This window comes from Zophobas morio, unplaced genomic scaffold (genome assembly GCF_036711695.1).
Source record: "Zophobas morio isolate AGI-343-1 ecotype UQ-CSIRO unplaced genomic scaffold, CSIRO_AGI_Zmor_V1 ptg000004l, whole genome shotgun sequence".
Classification (NCBI taxonomy): domain Eukaryota; kingdom Metazoa; phylum Arthropoda; class Insecta; order Coleoptera; family Tenebrionidae; genus Zophobas; species Zophobas morio.
Window position 1 is genome coordinate 19,537,001 of NW_026972109.1, and position 22,289 is coordinate 19,559,289.

At 33.6% G+C, this 22,289-nt stretch overlaps 1 protein-coding gene across 5 annotated transcripts; it reads right to left on the bottom strand.

Annotated features, from left to right (window-relative positions):
- Positions 1-784: 784 nt before the first annotated feature.
- On the bottom strand, positions 785-21,000 carry LOC135144815 (probable RNA methyltransferase Y17G7B.18). 5 transcript variants are annotated; one of them, XM_064076940.1, is made up of 6 exons: positions 15,123-15,668; positions 5,456-6,297; positions 1,811-2,094; positions 1,698-1,753; positions 1,427-1,645; positions 785-1,376 (listed from the first exon to the last, which is right to left on the bottom strand). In XM_064076940.1, the coding sequence occupies exons 2-6, from the start codon at positions 6,289-6,291 to the stop codon at positions 912-914; spliced, it is 1,860 nt and encodes a 619-aa protein (XP_063933010.1). In that variant the 5' UTR covers positions 6,292-6,297; positions 15,123-15,668; the 3' UTR covers positions 785-911. The 5 variants fall into 5 exon arrangements, with proteins under 5 accessions (XP_063933010.1, XP_063932983.1, XP_063933001.1 ...); XM_064076913.1 differs by adding an exon at positions 9,026-9,204 and having other exon boundaries at positions 1,698-2,094; XM_064076931.1 differs by having other exon boundaries at positions 1,808-2,094; positions 15,123-15,667.
- Between the last annotated feature and the right edge of the window lie 1,289 nt (positions 21,001-22,289).

Sequence of the window (22,289 nt, forward strand, 5' to 3'; positions counted from 1 at the left end):
TCGCATTCGCTGATCAAAATTCGTCGGTTCATGTCACTTCCAAAAATTTGATAAACAGTCCCAAAATTTTCTTAAAGTAAATCTCACTAAAAGCGTACAGAATGCTTCCTAGTGTGAACCGATTGTTGGCGAAAATTCGGTCGAGGGTTCAGAACTGAAAAGTCACGTTTGTGTAATGTAACTAAATCTAAAGTTTCTGATTAGAAAAGAATGCGGGTTTTTGTAACAGAATTATTACATTTTGATGAATTATATCGCAACCATATATGTGAAGTAACTATGTTAACTGCATTAAAATATGTATCGATTTTCTCCAATATCAGAATAGAATTAACACCAGCTCTCGCGACAGAAGTACGTTCCTATAGTACCTCTTTTTTCGCGTTTAAATTAAAATGATTCTTCGAAAAGGCGACAGCGTAGCTGTAGAAACACGTGACAGTTTGCTATATTCGGTGTCGCGGAAGCAACAGTGTGTTCATACTATGTAAACATTATATTGATATAATTTGCGATTTTTGTTTTGGAAATAAATTACTTCACGTTGAAATCAGTATTGCTAGGTTACACCTGTTTAATCCTGGCGGTCCTAATTAAAATTATCGTAGTGCGATAATTAATTGTTATTACAGCCATTAAACTCAATTAGAAACTGTTTCAGTTATAGGCACTTAATACCTGAATAACTGAAGCAAAATATAGACGGTGTGAAACCAGACAAAAAAACTTGTAAAGGTCACATAATAATCGGTAAGCTCCTAACTCCCGAAATAAGACTCACCCATCTTAAAGAAAATTTAATACTTGCAAGTTTATACATATGTACATAAAGCCAAAACAAACGAACATTAAAAAAAAATAACGATTTGTACAAAAAGAAGTACGCAAACGAACGCAAATACTGAAACAACTTAAGTATTATCTCCCGAAACATTTTCCAAACCATCACATGTTTTCTCATCATTAGAAGTCTTCATTTTATTCAAATCTTCCTCAATAAGGTGATTGGCTTCGAAATTCTCGTCCGAATTCCCACAGTACCTGTTCAAAATATTTGTATAATAAATATGTTCCGACTTCTCGACTTGTGGTTGCGTCTGAGATTCGTATTTTTCAGTCTTCATTATCCTTTGATAGAGAGAATCATCATACACTGGATTGTTTGGTGTGATATTGTTTGGTGTTGCTTCGATCCTTTCACTGGGAAACATCGTGCTCTTCGTGAAGACCTGGATCGGCCTCCGAAAACCCTTGGAGTGGTGGTTTGGGTACCCCAGAATTTCTCTTTTAGCGAAACCCACCACGGACGAGAGCAGATACTCGGTGAACTTCTCAGGGAAGAATTCGATCCCGCTGTAATTTTTGAAAATGGTTTCCTGTAACAAGAAAAATGTGAAAACTGAAACCCGCTTTTCACACTGCTTACAGTCAACTTTCTCTTCGATTTGTAGCTCGCCCAGTTCTGTGGTTCCAAGATCAGTTTTCCGCCTGGCTTCAACTGCGCGTACATTCTTCTGAAGGCTTGCTTCAGGCCCGCATCCCCCCAATTAAGATGGATCCACTTAGTGATACTCAAACACAGAATTACGTCGTACTGTGGCTGCTCTAGAGCTAGAAGCGAATCGTCGTCTAGGACGTAATTGCACTGAAACAATTTTCGATGAAGCACCTACGCACAACGACAAGAGAAAACTTACCGTTTTAAACACAACGTTGTTCGGAAAATCTCGGCCAGTATTAGCATCACTAAAGCCTGGAATGTCAATGGATCCATATAATATGGGCATAGAAATAGGGAAAAACTCACTACTTTTCTTTTTGGGTACCTCGATCCCGTTAACCTGATCAGGTTTCGGCGATTCTGAATTTTTTACGTAATATTTTACGTTTTTCCTTGCGATTGCAATCAGTTTTGGGTCTATGTCTATGCCTGTTACGCTTTTAGCACCGAAATCTCGTGCTACAGAGAGAGTTACGTGGCCTACATTACATCCTATGTCTAAGATGTCTTTTCCTTCAAACATGTATCGAAAATGAGAGAAGACTTTGAGTCTTTGATCGATCTCATTGTGGGGATTCCTATAACCGTAGTACCTAAAAAAACTTGGAAATCAGTGCCACGAAGCCGTTTCAACATTTGAAAATTTTAAAATGATCCATTCCGGTAAATATTTTACATCTGGTAACATTCAGTTACGATAAAAATGTTGTTGCGATGTCCAGTATAAGTAAACATAATGCAAAACAAAACTACCACAACAGCGTTTTTATGCATGTAAAGATAACTAACACTTATACGTCGTAGTTATGTAAACAAGAAATATTTATCAATTTTCCACATTGCTAATATTACTGACGTTTAAATATTCTATTTTTTTTTTTTATTTTTATAGATATGTATTTTACCCCATGCAAAAAATTATTTCCCTATGTCTTATCATAAAATAAACACATGCAACGATTCTGTCTAACGTCAACGATACGAAAAAATTTCAAATACCGCAAGATAATTACTTGCATATAGATAGCGCTGGAATAGTCACTTTAAGTAACTGGATATGGAAAACTAAGCGATCTGGAATATGTGAGTAATTTCTTTGAATTGAATTCTTACCCACAAGTTGGTAACTATAAATAATAACGTCACTCCAACCACCCACGGGCAGAAATTGTCAATATTACATATAAGTACACTGTGCAGCACCAAAAGATAACATGCTGTCACTATTGATTAACTTTTTGTTTGTCATTCAAATTGTACCGAAAGTATACTAAAATTAATAATCGGTACCTGTTAAGCACCATAACTAGTGTTAATTTAACAAAATTACATGTGAAAGAAATTCGCTACTACATTACTTGATAAACATGAATTGTAATAAATGAGTATGTCCTTGTTAATTCACACGCCCACATGACACCGATTGACGTTTAATGAAATCGTGTTATATTACAAATGAGTCGACATTTTTTATAAGAAATCAACTCCAATCAACTGGTTCATTTAGACTGCAACCGCTTTTGCGAATATCAGAACAATAATAATGGAAGTAGATGTGGTTTATCTACTATACTACTAATTATTAAATTTCGAAAAAAAAAAAATAAAACACAAACAAGAAAAAGTAAATAAAAAACGATATCACAGATACATATATCGTAACCTCTTCAATTTTCACTGACACTAAACTGCACTGAAAATACAACTTTTCCTAACTGCATTTGGCAGATTAAGGTTATCGCTAATGCATTTGTAAACATCTGTAATTAAGAGAACCAAAATCTGGATTAGTACACCATCATATTAGAATGCTGTCAAACTTAATTGATTCCTAACGAAATACACCGGACACATGTTTTGGAGGGGGTAACAACAATGTAGCAATCATTTGAAACCACAAACTTCGGTGCCGGAATTTCCGTATATACTTAAGTGTATTTAGATTAAAAATATAAACTCATATTGGAAAACTGGTAGTGAGGCACTTTCGCGTAAAGAAGATTCGATCAGCCCATGCGAAATGGAACGGAGTCAAAACTTAATTCTATCGGGAGCCGCACCACACTAACCGAGTACTTAACAAATGTCACTTACTTACTCGTTGTTAAAAGATCATAAAAAGATGTTTATGTTATTTAGTTTTACCTGCGGTTTCATGTGATTACTGTATGTTAGGCGATTCTAACATAGTTGCTGTCAGACCAACAGACGACAACAGCCGGAAACAGGAAATCTATATTTTTTACTCGACTTACTTTAATTGTGTTGAAAGATAGATACCAAACAATTTAAATCGAATGAGATTTAAATCGGGTCAACCCTGGTACACAGTGGGATATCATCAGCGGGTGGTACATAACAAGGCTTATGTGATACATTAAAATAAAACTACGGCTGTTTTCTGTTTGCCTATAAAAACATCAATTTTAAGGATATAAATGTAAACGTATGTTTCATTATTAAAAACTTACTTTTAAATAAAGAATAAATATCTAACCCGACTTTTTTTCAAATACTTACGACATACGTTATAGAAAGTGAATAAATTACCAAATTTCAATCAAAATATTTGCCCTTGCTAATATTTCAAACGTCACTTTAAGAACTAAATCAACCAACCCCTGAGAATGTCCAAATTCGATACACAAATCACAAAAACAACGGCACAACAGAAGTAATGGTTAGCTGAATAAATTCAATTAACGATGAAAGCTGATCTTTTCATTCACCCATCTGAAAAGGATTTGTGAGGAAAGCTTGAATACTTTCCATAGATATCGTTAGGTATAACGCATATAGTTTTCGCCGTTTTCAACGCTAGTAATATTCAAAATAGATCATTAATAAATACAACCAAAGTTACTAGAAGAAAAAAAAATACGAATTTAGAAAAATTATGAAAGTATTCAATTTTAACCTTAATAACTCTATTTCATTATACTTTGAAGAATAGCGCAACAGAAAACTGTCGTTTTATACACGTTAGTAACTAGAAACAGTAGTAGGTTAGAATTCGACATATTCAGGAAGGGCACTAGTGCACAAACTTCAAGTAGACGCAACGAATTCAACATAAGTATTAGAGTCACGATTACTAAATAAGTTCAAATATACAAAAAAAATTATGCCCGAATTAGCACTTTTCAAAACAAGAAGTCAGAACCTTTGGCTATACTTTCCGTTGTTTCTTTAATTACCAAAGGGTTGGGAAAAGCTGTCAGTAAAATACCAACACAGATGGCGGGACCTGATGTTTTTGTGTCAAGTTTTTCGGTCTCGCAGGGGTGCGTAATAGGTTGTGTTACCAACAGTTCATCGAAATTCTTCCAAAGAGCCATCGATATCCCTAGAAATGTATGATATCGTCAAGAGGTGAGTTAATATAAAAATATAACAGAAAATGGGTTTGCGACGCTTGAAAAATGTTTCATGAATTTTAGTTAAAAAAAAAAAATCTAGAATACTGAGACCCACGGTGAAGTCAAGATCTAAAAATTGACGAGACATTCCGTGTTTAAGACGGCTGAAGAGCATAAATCTCTAGAGGATATATAATCTACAAACAGAACACATTAGATTCGTTTTAAGAAGTCGTAGCGCCTGCATATATAAGCATTGTTATTTTCCCCTTTAAAAATTTTTTTTAACATAAATGGTGGGACAGCTGTATTTACAATATAAGCAAAAAATTATCAAGTGTGCAATTTATTATTATTATCACCTTATCTGACGTGCAAAATAGCTGTTTTTCAGTCGAATAATTTCCATCCATTTAAAATTCGCAGTCAGAAATTCGCTCTTACTCAGCACATCTACTTCTTTCTTTCACTCTCTTTATTCCCTAATTTTCACCAAAAAAATCAAAATTTAGTTCACGATTCCTTCGAATATCCAGTCACTAAAGTAAACTCCTAATTTAAGAAGTTGAAAACCCGCCCCCAGACTGAAACCTACCTGTTATAGTTCCCGTACTGGAATTGCTTGTTCTTCTCCTTAAACTGCGGCATCTCCTCCGTGGTGTCCCTATTCGGCCTCGGCTTCTTCTTCTTGATCGTATTCGGCCTCTTCGACCACGCGCCCGGCTGCGGCACCACCGGACTAACAATCTTATCCATGGCATACTTGAACTTCTTGGCGGCCACCGGCCCGTGGTCCTCCATCTTTCGCTTGGTCTTCTCTTTCTTTGGTGAAGCTAATTCGAGACTCAGATCCTTGCTAACTTTCGAGCATTCACTCACTTCCGGTATTTTCGCCGAGTCCGTCAACGTTTCCGGAGTTCTCGCCTCCGAGTTCCCGCTAATATCGACCTCCGACGTCTCCAAGTTGGCCGAGATCGTCCTCCGCTTCTTCAGGCGTTTTTTCCGCCCCTTCTTGACCGGGGAGTAGAGCTGCTGCTCGTACTCGGCGTCGTCGGCGCAGCCTATCAGGTTGAGGGGATCGTTGATGTTCGGGGGGATGATAACCTCGATCTGACCCTTCCTCCGCGGAGGAGTCGGTATCGGCGATGACTTGGGGGTGATAGCATTCATGGCTCTATTGATCTCTTCATCTTGAAGACTGTTCAAATTAAGAGGGTCGTTTATATTCCCTCCTAGTAAAAATTTCGTCGGAGGTACCGGTTTCATGTCCATCATTAATCCACAGCCTGAGAAACTCTTCGAGCGTTTGCGACCGGATCGATCATGTTTGAATTTTCTTTTCGAGCTAGTGTTGTTGTTTGTGTTTTTTATGTGAGGTTTATAGTTGTGGGGTTTGGAGGGGGGCTCCAGTACCACGCCAGTCGATGACATCTTCGCCTGGTAAAGACAATTATCATAAGAGTGAATTTTTAAACTAGTTTTTCTAAGTGTCAAATGTTAGACAATTTAATTTTTTCTACCATAGGAAAGCATAATACACCATTCAAAAAAAGCCTCTACATTTACTGTCAATATAAACTTTCAAAAAGTGAAAATCAAAATCAATCAAATCAACAACAACTTTAAAATACAACACAATATAGTTTAGCAGTTTCATTTTAATATCGCCGTTATTTGAAAAGAGACTCCATTCTATATGGAAAGAAAAAGTCGACGTCACTTCCGAAAAGACCAGAGTACTAAAAGTACGTTTATACTTAGTAGACTTCTTTGTGTTAATTAACCATTATTATTAATTTAAAATTTCCATCTTTCCAGATAATAAAGACAAAATGGAATTAGTAAACTAGGACACCCGGTATATTACACTTTTTTTTCCTAGTTTTTTTTCGACTATTGTTCGTAATTTTGATAATACAATTTTGACGTACAAGTTAAGTTTTTTTAATTAGAAAAATACGCCTAAACTCCGTTCCAAATCAATGTGGCTGGAAAAAGTGTCGCTGTTTTAAAAATTTTGCACATAGACTTACGACAAAGTATTAAGTTTTATGTTTAAATATTTATACACCATTTGTGGTCCCACCTACTTCTCAAAAAAAAATTAAAAAAAAAGAACAATTGCAATAAAAAACAAGAATGAAACACAAAGTCAAAACTTGTCCTCGCTGACACGCTAAACTTTTAAAAGGAAATAATTGAGTCCCCACATAAAATCCTCCATATAGTAGCACATATTTAATGACTTCCTAATTATGTTCAATTTTTCATCTAATTTAATAATCTTACATACTTTTTGTAATTATCAGCATTTTAGTACAACTCCCATGGTTATATTGATATACTTAGAGCTCTTCACTTTATCTAAACTTGTATAAAAGCAATTTTGTGATGTCTAAACGTCAGATTGGTAGATACACACCAAAAATAAACATGAAATGTTAAGTGTTGAAACTAACATTGTTTAAGTTACAAGATTTATTAACATCGTTAATATTATTTCCCCTACAATCGCATGTTGATGGCTTTCGAAAACTTAACCACATTTGATGTGATGATCACGCGAATGCCTATACATTAGCAAATTAGCTATCTGTACTATCAACTAAAAATCGAACACTTATCCGAGTATGTGTATTCACAATTGAAATTTTGTTCAAAAAATATAAACTAGCCCTGCTCTTATCACAAAAAGATCTGTAGTCGCTGGGTTGACAAAATTATATATCTGAAATCTAATCTGTTTTGGTCGACATTCAATGTTATGGATTTTCGCAGAAAAAATACATCAGATTCACCCTTCCACGCTCTCGTATTACATATCCTCTACTATGGTATTGGTGAAACGTTTGTGTGCAACAGAAACCTGATCTACTTAAAAACATCACAAAATTTATTACAGACCGACATAACATAACAATATACGAGTAAATACAAATTTAAAAAGACCATCCCCTGCTTCAGAAGTAAAGTTTTGGAAATTTCATTCTACCCTATAAAATTTTATTGACGATAACGAGACGGACAGTAGTACAATGGTAAGAAATATTTATGGCTCACACCAGTTCACTCGAATTTGTCTGAGAACATTTAGCAGGTAGTTGTACTCATAAAATAATAGTCATTTCCATCCATGAGCAACGATGGTCCCTGTCCGGACCTCGATTATTCTGCTGTCTAACATCTGGGGAATACCGGCACGCGACAACTTAAGTTGTAAATATGTCTTACTATTGTACTACTGTCCGTCTCGTTATTGCCAATAAAATTTTATGGGATACAATGAAATTCCAAAACTTTACAACAAATGCATGCCAAGACCCACTTTTCAATGAAGTTTGTTTAGCATTTTTTCAGATGACGTCATCGAGTTTTTGGTGGGAGCGATGTTAAATTTAACGTAGACAACGTACCATTAATCATAACGTTACTGTATTGACAGAATTTCTGGAAATTAGATGAACCGTTTCTAAATAATCGATAAAAGTAATCATCCATAAATTTTTTTTCTGGGATGGCGTGTGTAACGAGCAACAGCGAACAGCATATTACTACAATACACGCACACCACTTCTCAAGGAACATTTTTAAGAAAAACATAATAGTTTTTCGACGTGACGTCATCAATTTCGTGGAAAGAATGAACAAATTAATTTTTATCATTGTCTCATAATCACCGCGTAGTTTAAAAAATGTAAATTTTGACAGACAAATTTTAACTAGAGTTAAATTTTACAATATGTACATTTAAAAGTTCGTATTACTTTGTAACAAAATTTCAGCGACTACACCTTAAAACAATTTCCAACAGACGGAACGAAACCCATTTTTTCGTGTTCTTTGTGCTTCAACACGTCAAGAAAGCATGAAATGAAACATTCACCAACCGATTTTTTACAATATAAATAAATCCATATCAATCCAGAAATTGACTTGATCTTATGAATTCCTCATCGTATAAATTGTTTCTTGGTCATGTATTTTTTTTTTAAATTTTCAAGATTTAAAAAGTTTACAGTGAAAGTACAGTCCGCCAAATAGTGAACAGAAATCCTCTTCTTTCCGAACTTACCTTGCTTCTAAAGCAGGACGTATTTTTGAATAAAAAAAAACCTTAAACATTTTAAAATGACTTGACCAATTTTTGTAGGGAATATGAACCTACCTAATCTAAATACTAGAATCGCCGTAATAAAGCGAACCTAGCGTTGTTATTGGTTAAGCCACACTAGATGCAAGTGGGCTTCAGCATGGACTTGTGACATTCGACTTCCACGTGATGAGTCAGTCTAGTATAATCGGAACGCTACTCTCAGTATTTCAAAGAAATTAGATGAGTCGTTTCTGAAATAGGAATCATTTCATATAATTCTAAACGATGAAGGCACATTTACCAAAAATAAGTTATAGAACCAATCTTTGAATACACTTTTTTGAAATGACGTCATCAGTTTTCTACGGAAAATAAACAAATAATTTTTAATTGATTTTATATCGTTCCAAACTCTATGTTAATTCTTACCACAAGTCACAAAAATTTTATCGTACACAAATCTAATAAAAGAATAGATCAGTGAGTAATAAAATTTTGACATGACGTCAGAGGGTATAAGTAAAAAATTTTTAGTAAATATTTTCCCGTAAAATTTACACGGGACTATTAATTTAAAAAAAATCTCGGTCGAGCGACACCTCACAGACAAACCGGAAGCCAATTTGTTACTGTATGAGCTGTGAAAATTCAAGATAAAATGAAAGAAAACCTTCATAAAAACAACACCGAAGTACCCACGATAAAGAAAAATGTGCGGTGTGATCTAACCTCGTCACCCGTCCAAGTGTCGAGTGCCAAACATGTCAAATTTGAAACATGTTTCTACAAAAAATTTTACACAAAAAAGTGGTACAGCGGCCGGAAACAAGGTTGCAAGTCTTTACTACAACATATCTACTTACTTTCTGTATAAAGATACCACTGATAATCTAAAGTTTTTGGAAAACACAGCCTGGGAAATGTATGAAAATCCCATTAATTTAATGACGGATTAAATTACAGTAAGTCAGATCAGCATTTGTGTCTCTATTTATCTAACTCGATGATTAACTTTATTTGTGGCTCATTCTTCGTTAAAATTCATGAATAGTCGTCATAAATATTCCAATGCTGGATACCTACTTATTAGACGCAGTCGAAGCTCCAAGGCGCATTTTGTTTACACGACACAGATAAATTTGTGCGGCGAAAGTTGAGATTACAATGCAAGAACATAAAAAAAGTTTCGTCATTGAATAGTGCATGCAGCACCGGTAGAGAATGCCTGCAGGTGCATTCACTTAATCTAATGGAGTTTTTTATTCAATAGTCAAATATTACCAGTCCAAGTACATCCAGTTGATATGCATTCCGCGTGAAAATAAGTTAAACCAAAACAACAATACTTTTGTTTATTGTAATTCCGACTACATTATGTACAGGATATTATGTCTCTTACCAATGTATCTTATGATCGCTAGAAAATTTGCAATTCGATGCGGACACTTCACTTCTAATCAGCTTGTTATTAAAATTAATTCCTAATAGGTATAGAACGGTTGGATAAACTTTCATGTCATGACATTTGAGTACCAGTCGAAAAACAATTCAAAATATTTGTCGTTTTTAAATAATGCTATGTTCCTTGTAAAATGACAGAGAAAGTCGGAGGCAACAAATAAAAAATGTCAGCTTCTTTGCCTAGAAAATCAATTTTAATTTTTAACGAGTCCGTGACCAGTTCATCTTTTTTATAAGTTACCTAACATTATTAAATGGAACGGTTTAACGGTGGTTATTTAAGAGGAACAATAAATTAGAAGACGATGAGGCTGTTATTCAACAAAGACTCTTTTCAAATTAATAATGGCGGCCCTCATTACTTAATTTATTAGAGAGTTCTAACAACACATTCCGCCGATTGTGGACAATGAAAGGTAAATAAAAATATACATATACCTATATGGTAATGCAAAGCAATAAAATCGTTGCATTTTTTTTTAACTTTATGATGTTACACCGACAGAACATACAATAAAAACATGTGTCCCGTAAACCACCTTCCTACGCTAACGAGAAGTAAGCACACAATTTCCAAGTCCAACACAATGCATTTGAATTAGATACACTTTTAAATATCTAGTCAAACAGGTAATGTAATAATTTCACAGTTGGAAGATCGACTGACAAAAGAAATAAATTCTACTAAATCGGCTTTTATCACTCTGGTGTCTTTTTTTTTAATTTGATAATTGTGAAATTGTGGAACAGTCAAATAATAGGACATTACGATCCGCAAAATTATTTAGAAAAATTGCGCGGCTCGCTGCCATTAATTATACTTTTTGCACAGTTAAACAACAAAAAAATTGTGTGGTGTTACTGAATTCCCAATTTAAAGGTTTAATGATGTTTTTGATATAAAACAATATCCTCGGTTATGCATTTTTAATTTTGTATTTTTTGCTCCATTAAGCAGTACACTTAAATTAAAAAATTACTTCAGATTATAAAAAAACCTACCTATGTAGTAAAATAATTAAAAATATAAATATGTAAAACGTTAATGTATAACTTAAATGTATAACGAATTTGTATTTTATGTCCAGAACGTAAGCTGCGGACATAAAACTCGGTCTCCAGTTTCCGTCGGTATGTCTGTCGGAGATTAACACGTGATCTCCGAAATTATCAAACCCATTACGGTGAAATTTTGGCTGTACTTTAAGCCTATCATGTAGACGGTGAAACGCTAACCAAAATTTATTTGTTCGTCTATAACAACCTGACAACGGCGTTTGCAGAATTTCAATATTTCTATGCGTTCTCGAAATGCAACGAGAATCGTATGCAACTCTGGACAAGATTTCGACACACTTTTTTTATGACGTCATCGATTTTATGTAGAGAATGAACTAAAAAAAATTTAATTTGGAAAAGTTTTCACTAACGACTATTAGGTGTGTTTAAAAATATAACAAATGTGAAACGGGCGATCGTTTTATAGTACAGTTGCGTATCTTTTAGGTGCCACAGTGTATATGAATTTGACCTTAATCATTCTACGCAGCAGCAAATATTGATTACCTAATTTTATTAAAAAAAAGTTCTACGTGGTATTTTTCGGTTTTTATCTTTTATCTTCGGAAACGGTCAATTTACTATCAACAGAAGCAATAAATCACACTTTTGACATGTCAACTACAAAACACTAAAAACATTGTCACTGATCACGACGAATTGTCGTCTATGCCATCCACGACATTATTTTTCCAATGGTATACACTTCCTCCAAATCAAAAAAAAAAAAAAGTAAATACTTACATATTACCTAAAATAACTTTTTTTTAATTGTTAACATTCGTGATAACTTAAAATCCATTTAGCTTTTTATTACACTCGGTTCACGTGGTTGATATAAACAGAACGATAATATTTCAAAATATTTCTCCTCGTATCTAACGCACGAATAAAACATTGTAATTATGCCACTACAAACAAGCAAACATAGAAAAAGCAATAAACAATCTTTATCATACACGTCGGATGATTTTAATAGGTACACTCTGTACACAGATTAAATAAATAAAAACAACAGAATGTTAAGACTACCTCATTTACCCACCTATTTCATGTAAATTTTATGGAATAACGAAGCATCCATCTAGCATAATGAACATTAAATTACCAGCGAAGTGCTGACACATAGACATAACGTAATGTATAGTTAACTTCAACAAAAGCCCTGGAATATCGTTTCATACCCCGTAAACCGAAACGCAATTATTTTTTAAATATTTTTTACTTTAATCTTATCTACTGCTAATATGGTTTGTTTAAAACACAATAAAAATAAATATTCGCTCCTTAACAACAAAAATAACCCAGAATTATTTTTAGATTCATTCGGAAACCACGAATACGAGAAATAATACACTCCTCACAAAAATTAACGCAACATTCAAAACGCAGTGGAATGTAAATTCCAAGTCTGACTAGAAAATATATGAACAAAATAGAATTAGGGTCGTATTTGCGTAAGATTTCGAAATCTCGATGCACTTTTGCAATTTCAAGTTTAAATACCAATCTTGCGTTAATTTTTACAGCAGGTATGTGCTCTACTTCGTCATATACACATCAATTTTTTTGTGGATTAAAATCTGAAATCCCATCGTATTTTTACTCCTTGAGTGACAAAAGTCTAATTTCATGATTTCTCGATTTTTCACAGCTTGGAGAATACGAAAGTGAAAGTTCCTCCTTTTTTAGTTTGGAAATTCATTAGAAACACAACGGCCCCTCGAACTTTGCAATTATTGATGACTTTTCAATAAAACCAGCTTTAATTTTCTGTACACATCACTACTTTTCCAATTTTTTCACTGTTCCTAAGTTTTACTAAAATTTGAAAAAAAAAAAAAATAAAGATCACCATGAATGGATATGGAATTTAAAGTATTATGTAAACTGTATATACGTTCCAACTGAGCACAAGACACTTTATGTAACAACTTGCTATGTTAATATGTTAACCACAAAAGAAACAAATAATGAAAAACTGAATTTGATATTAAGTTTTATGTCCTCGTGATTACATTTTTCGTCTACGAACTGATAATCAAAAACCTTATTACTTACTTTAGCTTTGAATGCAGAATATATACTTGAATTATGACCTTTAACCTCAACATTTTCAGTTTTTAGGGAAAACATTGAATAGGTCGTTTGTTATTATTTCGACTTGGGAGTAAGTAGCAAGAGCTAAATACCACGCAGTTGTACCCAAGGTACGTCATTACAACACGCGTGTGCTCAAATCAGTCCTTAAACTGTCCAATCAGAACTAATTTTTCTATCAATGTTTACACTGACAACAACCTCGAATTCCAATAAACTTGGCTACTTTTACGTTTTAATTTTTTTATTTGCAATAATTATATTTTATTCAGTTAAAAATCAAAAGGTATTATATGAATAAACTTTTTGTTATGAGTAAACCTCAACGAAAAAGTAAAATGGACGTTATACACCTGATGTCAAGTTTAACACTATATGTTTATTCATTAAACACCACTTTAGTCGGTTTTCGGTTCAAAAACCACACAAAGATATTCCAAAACGGATATTCCAAGGAGATAAATGGAGATGACGTCAACAACTTTGTGGCGGGAATGACCAATCAATTTTAGTCGATGTTGTGCTATCATTAAATCAATGTTAATTTCTTATCAAATTTTGAAGAAGTCTAATACGTATATTCTCAGACTTTTATGCTAATCTGTGTAAGTATGGTTTAAAATATAGATGCACTATCACACCGCCAGTACTTTTACTGAACGCTATAAAACTTAGGCAAGATAATTTTACAAAATTTTGAAATATTTAACGTTTTCAAATTTTTGGAAGTGTAAGTGAGCAAACGACAATAAGTTTCAAAGTAGGCAGTTGTGATTACATTGTTTCATAAATCAGTCAACATTTTCGTGTTCTACGAACTGTGAAAGCCGACATTCTTGAAAGCGATCTATTACAATATATATCATAAACTCAGCTTTATGTTCGAGAAATAAAATGTAACGACGACATTTAACATCACACATATTTCTTATAAAATACTAAAATACACACACCGGTACTTCGAGGTGGCAAATATTTCTGTAAGTACCCATTTTCGTAGGTACAATGACAATAATTTGCCCCACAATGAACATATACTATTCAAATGTACAGCTCAGTTGCAGCTGAAATAATCTTAAAAATAACGGAACAAAAAAGTTTTTAAAATAAACTTTTATGGATAAATGTCAACTTTCAAGTTACGACCCATCTAAATCAATAAAAAACTTGTTACAATGTTAACACCCAAAACACTAAATGTCCTTTAGTGTAATGTATAAATTTACGACCGGAACGTTGTTGCAACGTAAAATAAACGTCCGATTACGACATAACATTCAGCAGATAACCCCATCAAAGCGCCCCCCACACAAACCCAGCCCCCCCCCAATAACCCAGAATGACCCCCTCTTTGTCAAAATCAACACAATCTACCTCTTTCCAAACAAAACTTTGACACCCCCCAAGTTGCTAACTTCCCGCAAAAAAGCTTGAGCCGCCGTGCGCATGCGCACCGCGCAGCAAACATGTATGCCATTGCGGAGATCAACGTTGGCCGACGTTTTCTCCGAAAAGTCGCAAATCAAAGCGTAAATCTCAAAAAATTTACCTTCAACGTGACCGGCTTGGCCTCAACTTCGGTTTGATGGCTTCTCTGAGACGCGTTTCTTCTACCTTCCGCAGAAAAATGGAAGGATACGAGACATCAGTGAACAACGCACCGACACAACGACTACAAATCGTTGTGCTTGTAAACTAGACTCCATTTTAATATCGGTGGCGGAGGTGGCCGAGCGACGAGCGAAGGTTGCCGATTGCGGAGATTGGTCAGTGATTCGTTAAAAGTGTTATGGTGGTAATTATGTAATTTTGGGTAATTGGGGGGCAGGTAATGAGGTAATGATTATTGGATGATTGGGTCGGAAGGAAATGCGCTGAGTTATGGGTTGCTTAAATGGGTCGTTTGGTGGAACTGAAAATGTTTATTAACTACCTAATAAGGTAATAAGTACTTGTTTTGGATTACTAATAAAAGTGGGTCTCCGACTCTGTAGTTGTCGTTTTTTATTTGCTTTGAGTGTGTCGGTTTATAATGGGCGAAATTCGAACGAACGGAATAATGCAATCGTTTGTGGACGACGAATTCTGTGCTAGATGCAACATAGTTTCTATGGTAACAAGTACATTAGAGAGCACTCACTCTTATGTGGTCTTGTGTAGTAAACATGACAACAGGAAGGAATTTGGAGGTTGCGGTGAAGGATATTATTCCTGGTTTAGTTATTTGGCAAAAATATTATTATGTAGGTACACTACATACGAAAACAATTTAAGTACAGTGGCGTAACAGTTCGACACTGGAAAAAATCACAATACAAATAAAGAAATCGTAGGCGGCTACTATACGACTTTATAATTAAATTTTGCTGCCAAATTATTTTCTCTGGATTTGTCCGATTTCTTTGGGATATCGAAAAATACAGGCAATGCTAATTATTGAAACTGAAAAATTATGAAATAAATGCAATTAATGCATCGACAATCAAATGTAGCGTGAGTTTGTTTTTCCTTTTTTTGGTAACAGAGACAAACTGTCAAAGTTCGACAGCATTTTGTTCTTGAAGATAAATTAACTTCGAGATTACTTACTAAAGCAACCTACTTCACATGATAGTTCAAGTTCGGTTTTGGCTAAAAATTTTAATAGTACTGTACTATATGCACACAAAAATAATCTTAGTACCTAATAATAAAGATGTTACAAAAGAAAAAAATATATACAACTTCATATAAACGTGCTTAACTGATAATTCCAGTAAACAAATATTGGAAAGTTATTTACACAAAACTTCCATCACCTCTGAAGTCTAACAAATATCGTGTGCATGTAACGACGTATATTTTAAAACGTTTATTCAGATTTTTTTTAAATTACGTCATCCATTTGTTTAATGCGTGTGGTATATAATGTATATAACACTAATCGCAGTGTTAATGATTTTGTTTGAAATTCGCGATAACGTTATTATTATAAATGAATTTACGTATATGAATTCTTTAACACTAGAACGACGGAGGCGGTCATTTGACCGCTTTTGAATTTTTTATTCTTGATATCTCTGGTTTCATAAAGTATTTCGTTATTTTCCTTCGTGACAATTATTTATTTGTTCTTGATTGTATGTGGAAAAAATCGCAATTCAATAGGACTGTTCGTCACCTGTGTGGGGATATGTCTTCCTAGAAAGACGGAGTGCGGTCATTTGACCGCTGTAATAGAATCGCTTCAAAAATTCTCGAAATAATTAAAATTACCTGATACCCCATACTGTCAACATCTGGACATAATTTCCAATAAGATGGTTGGTAATTTTCGTGGTAACTTAATTTATTTTGGCATTGCACGTAATTACATTCTTTGGTTTGGATCTTGTTCTTTTCGTGAAGGGTGTGCTTTTTCTTGGTGATTTTTGCTTTGAAAATGTCGGAACATTCGGTGAGAAAAAATATGACAGATTTGGAATTACTCGCAGAATTGAATAATTCTCAAGACGGATAGTGGTAATGTATATGACACAAAAGTTCTGAAGTATAATACTATCACGCCGACTGTATATCAAGGGAAAAAAACAAAAATGTTCTGCTTTTGAGCACAATGCATCCTGATATAATAATTCAAGATAATCGAAAAAAGCTTCTGGACACTATAGCCTATTGCAACTATACAAAATATGGCGACGATATTGTGGACCAAGTGACTAGAAAAAATTCGTTCAAAGCGGGATCAAGGACAAGTTATTTATAACATTTTAGACTTGGCTGTAATAAATGCATGGATTTTATATCAGAAAGTGATAAAGAAGAAAATAAGCAGACTAAAATACCTCTAGAAATTGTGAAGAGAATTCGCTGCAAGTGATGTTGGGTCAGGTCAGGTCAAACTAATAAAAATGACCTACTGCCTGAGGATAAGTTCACAGGAACAAGAAAACATTGCCATGCAACTAAATGCCGCAATTAAGCAAACCGAAAGCGTGATAGATGCAAAAACACTTTATGCGGAAAATGTAAAAACGTTACAAATTTCTTGGGTGCAAATTGCTTTAAATCATTAGTTTCATTTATGATTTCCACTTTCTAATGTTTATGTTACTCTAATTTAGTTATTTAATTAATTTTGATAAAGCATTTACGCTATTGGCCATGTTTAACTGAAAAAAAAGTACAGCGGTCAAATGACCGCAAGCCGTCCGTAGAGGTATGCGCTAAACGCCGTCCTCCTAGTGTTAAAGTATCCCGTAAATGTAGTTCTAAGAAATTTTAATTTGATTTTTTGTCATTAACCTTCTGGAGAAGAAATAAATGTCCAAGTTTTTCAGGATTTGGAAAAATAAAAAAATGTTGCCCAAAATTTTGTTAAAACTCCCAGTTGGCCAAATTTTATAATTTAAGATGCGCAGTTCCCAGTGATCACATTCTCTCTTTTTCTTATAATTACTAATCGATTAAAAAGAAACGTTTTTCGCATCCAGTATGGCGAAGTATCTGAAATTTCGTATATTTTATTGATTGGTAATTTTTGATTTTGGATGCATCAAGTTAATTGTTAACCAAAACAAATGTGTGATTTGTGATTCTTTAATTTCGAATTTTAGTGGAGGGTTTATTTCCAAAATTTAAACATAAAATTTATAAGTTATTGTGAACGTATTTAGTGAACAATTTCAGAAAACAAACATTGGAAAGTTATTTACACGAAACTTCCATCACCTCTGAAGCATAACAAATACCGTGTGCATGTCAAAACGTGTATTTTAAAACGATTATTCAGCAATTATTTTCAAATGACATCACCCGCTTGTTTGATGCGTTTGATATGATACTAATCATAATATTAATTAATAAATAAATACATATTTATTTCATAATTTTTTGATACAATATTATCTACCTACCGAAGTACATAAATAACTGTCCAATTGTTTCGGGATATGGACAAACAAAGAAAATCCTAGATCCATATTGGAAAAGCAGTCCTTAATAAACTATCAACGTTTGATATACAGTTAACTCCACTGATTTTTACTTTCCGAGCGTAAGAAAGGAAGCATTGTAATCGAGTCCGTCGGCCGACTCTCTACTTTTACATTTTCTCAATCTTTCATGACCCCTAGAAGAGGAAGAAATAGGTCTCCCGTTTCCGTCTGTCTGTCTTCCGTCCCGGAGTTTTATTAGACAGATGATCTCCGAAAGTACTTTGTATTTATATTAGGTATATCATGTAGATGGTAAAACGCTAACCAAACTTTGTCTAATCATCCCCACTACTAATTTGATGACGTCACTACAAAATTGTACATAGTAATTGGGTTTTAAATTGGATCAAATAACATAGTCTTACACATGTAGTTAATGACTCCGAATTGAGATTTTACCCGAAACGTCCAGATTTTTGGAAAAAAAATCAAAATTAGGAAACAACATTTTAACATTTAATTTGGAATCTACAAAACCGAATGCTTTGAAATCTTGCAGATGGTTACAGTTATGATAAGCATGATAAAATTTTAATCACAATATATTTAGTTATTCCCTCCAAAAAATTGATGACGTCAGCTCAAAAGTTTGCCGAATAATCCTATCTAAAATGTACAAAATATGATGAGTCTCTTCTTGTAATTTATCATTCCATTAATATTTTTTGGATTTGAATATACAGGTGACTCAAAAAATGTTATGAATGCGCAAATTTATTTTATTGATTTAATCAAGAACTACAAAACCGAATGCTTTGAAATGTAATGCGAAAAAAAACATAATAGGCGTGCAGTCGTCACGTTTCCTACAGTGAGGGAAGTACTGTCTAAACTCTTTAGACGAATTTTTTTTATTGAAAATAACAACTTTTGACCTTTTTTGAAAAATAAACTACTTTCAGAGATTGCCAAAGCAACCTACACAGGATGACGTTTTAGCAAATTTCTAACATTATTCGTTTTAAAAGCTTTAAAAATGTACCTGAAAATCCAGTTTGATTATGATTTTGTGATATGTGCTTAAAAATGTTAACACAAGATTTATAACTTATGATAAACGTATATAATTGATTATTTTAAAAAACATTGTAAAGTTGTTCTTCCATCACGTCTGAAATATAACAAGTATCGCGTGCAAGTCAAAAAATATCTTTTAAAAGTGTATTCAGTAATTTTTGAAATGACGTCTTCTGGTTGCTTGTTGCGTGTGTTATAAAACTAATCACCTTGCTGCGGATGTGTATTTTTTTTGTTTGTTTAATGATTTTTGAGATGACGTCATCAACCTTGTAGCGCAGCTAAAGTAATTCATTTTTGAACTTTAATCTCCGGTACTCTTTAACTCTATTAGCAAAGGTAAAATGCGACTAATTCATACAAGTTTAATTAAAATGATTAAATATTTCCCAGAAGAAGCAGTTTGGCAAAGGCATTTATTGTTTTCTATTCTTTCTCGTAAATAAATGTTGTTATTAAATTAATTAATAGTACTTTTATTTACACATTTTATGTAATTGATTTGAGTCATTGACCACAACATTTTGTGAATACATCGCCACATAAAATTTCGTAAATTTATTACTCAGATAAAAAAGAACAAAACAATAGGTTCACACATTTTTTGTGTTTAAAACACCACAATGGACAAATACTGTGTAAATTTGAATAAAGCATGCCATCCGTGCATTTCTAAAAATTTTTGCTGAATTTAAATGTTTTTTGAGAAAACATTACAAAAATTAGTCTTGTAGTCGCTCCATTTCTCTATAGAGTGTTGGGTTGCGTGTCAAACTGTTACATTACCTTCTCTATCGCTGTATTGTCTTTGCCATTTCTATTGAAACACCACCTGTTGATTTTGCTTAAAATTTAGCAATTGGTAACAGCTTTCAGTTGATTGACAACGGCTTTTAGTTAGAAAATTCTCTGAATATCAACGTTGCCAACTTTACGATGAACAAGTGGTGTTTCGATAGAAATGGCAAAGACTATAGAGTGTTTTTCATTTTAAATATTAAAAACTCGCACTCGAAAATAGAGCTGGCAACGTTGCAAAAATTTTAACGCGATAAGTTGGGTTAAGGTAATTGTCACGTGTTCAAAAAAAACCTGTAGGGTTGTGTTCTGTGATTTAACACAATCCAGTAATGCACGACACTCAACAGTGAAAGTTAACTTCCTTGCAAGTAAGGGAACACTTTTTTTCATTTTTCGTGTGTTTACACACAATATCTCTAGATGACTGTCGCTCAAATTACCATTAAAAAATCAAAACTGTCCAAATTTACCACCTACCTTTACAGATCTGTTTACAGTAATATTCACGGTTGTTACTCGGCATACACTGACATCACGTATCCATCACGTAACGTCAGTTTTGACAATTTCATTGGGATTCTTGCCTGGACAAAGGGATCAAATCGACGGTCATGTCATAGACTAAATTTGGACAGGTTTTTGACGTGCTTAAATCATTTTAGTTTTGTCATATGTTACTAGATTTGTGTCATATCACTGATATCAGCCATATGAATGTGACGTCCCGCCAACTTCTAACATTAAACATAACCAGCACATAACCAGTCGGTCTGTGGTCGAATGTCATTCCACTGTTTTATTTGATTTTTATCGATTGGCAGAACTGCAGGAAAAATATTAACAGAGAGAATTTTTTTAACCATCAAAATTCTCAAACAATTAGAAAAGAAAAATGAACACTATTTCCTTGAAGACTTAAATCATCTCAAACGCTTATAATTTTGTGGCCTATTTTAAACCCTGAAAGAAAGGGTTTTGCTGCGTACAACAGATAGTTAATTTGGTCAGGTCATGTCAAACGTGAAAAGTGTAGATTTTATCCGTTTAAACAAATCAGTGTCTCACACCTTTAAGTTTTCTGAATCTTTCAGGGGCTTTGTGGAGCTGGTCAAGAAAAAAAGGCATGTCTGAAATTTGAAATCTAAAAACTATTTATGTTTTACACTTTGCTGGCTATGGAAATATTCTTATCTTTCTATTTTGAAGCATATTGTCAGATGTTATTTATTTAAATGTATTCATTTTGTCCGTATTTTCAGTTTGATCCAAATGTGTATAATATATCTTTTGCTCTTTGGCAAAAATAATAAATTTTTACGTTTTATTTAAAAGGTGACCCGTTGTCATTAACATTTCTTTCGTGGGTGTCTAAACCTATTAGAAACAGTAAAAGCGAAAATTGTTTACATTGAGAATGTTTGTTTTACATGAAGTCACTAATTTTTAACTTTGAAAAATACTGGTTCAGTACGCACGAATTATGTACAGGTGTTGTACTTCAACAGACTCGTAAAGAATACTAAAAATTACGACTTGTATGGAAGAAAAATTAGATGAAGGGGAAATAAGAACTTCACAAATTACCTACCCACATTTTAAAATTAATAAAATTTAGAACGTGTTTAATTAGCAAAACTTGTGCAAAATTCGTATTAAATAAAACTGAAGCCAGCGTATTTCTTTAGCCAACACCTCACATTATAACAGAATTCTGACCACTATTGAAATTTATAATTTATGATTTAACAAATGATAAGTGTTGCAGAAAGCAGCTCAGCAACGCCCTTTTTTTGTGTTTCTTTGAATAAATGCACGCTATAATCAGATTTAAATTTCTAATACCCGTTCTCAAGCCTACTCACTGGCTGATGTTAGTGCCTATAATCTGATCAACTGTTCGTATAAATGGCAAACACCAAATA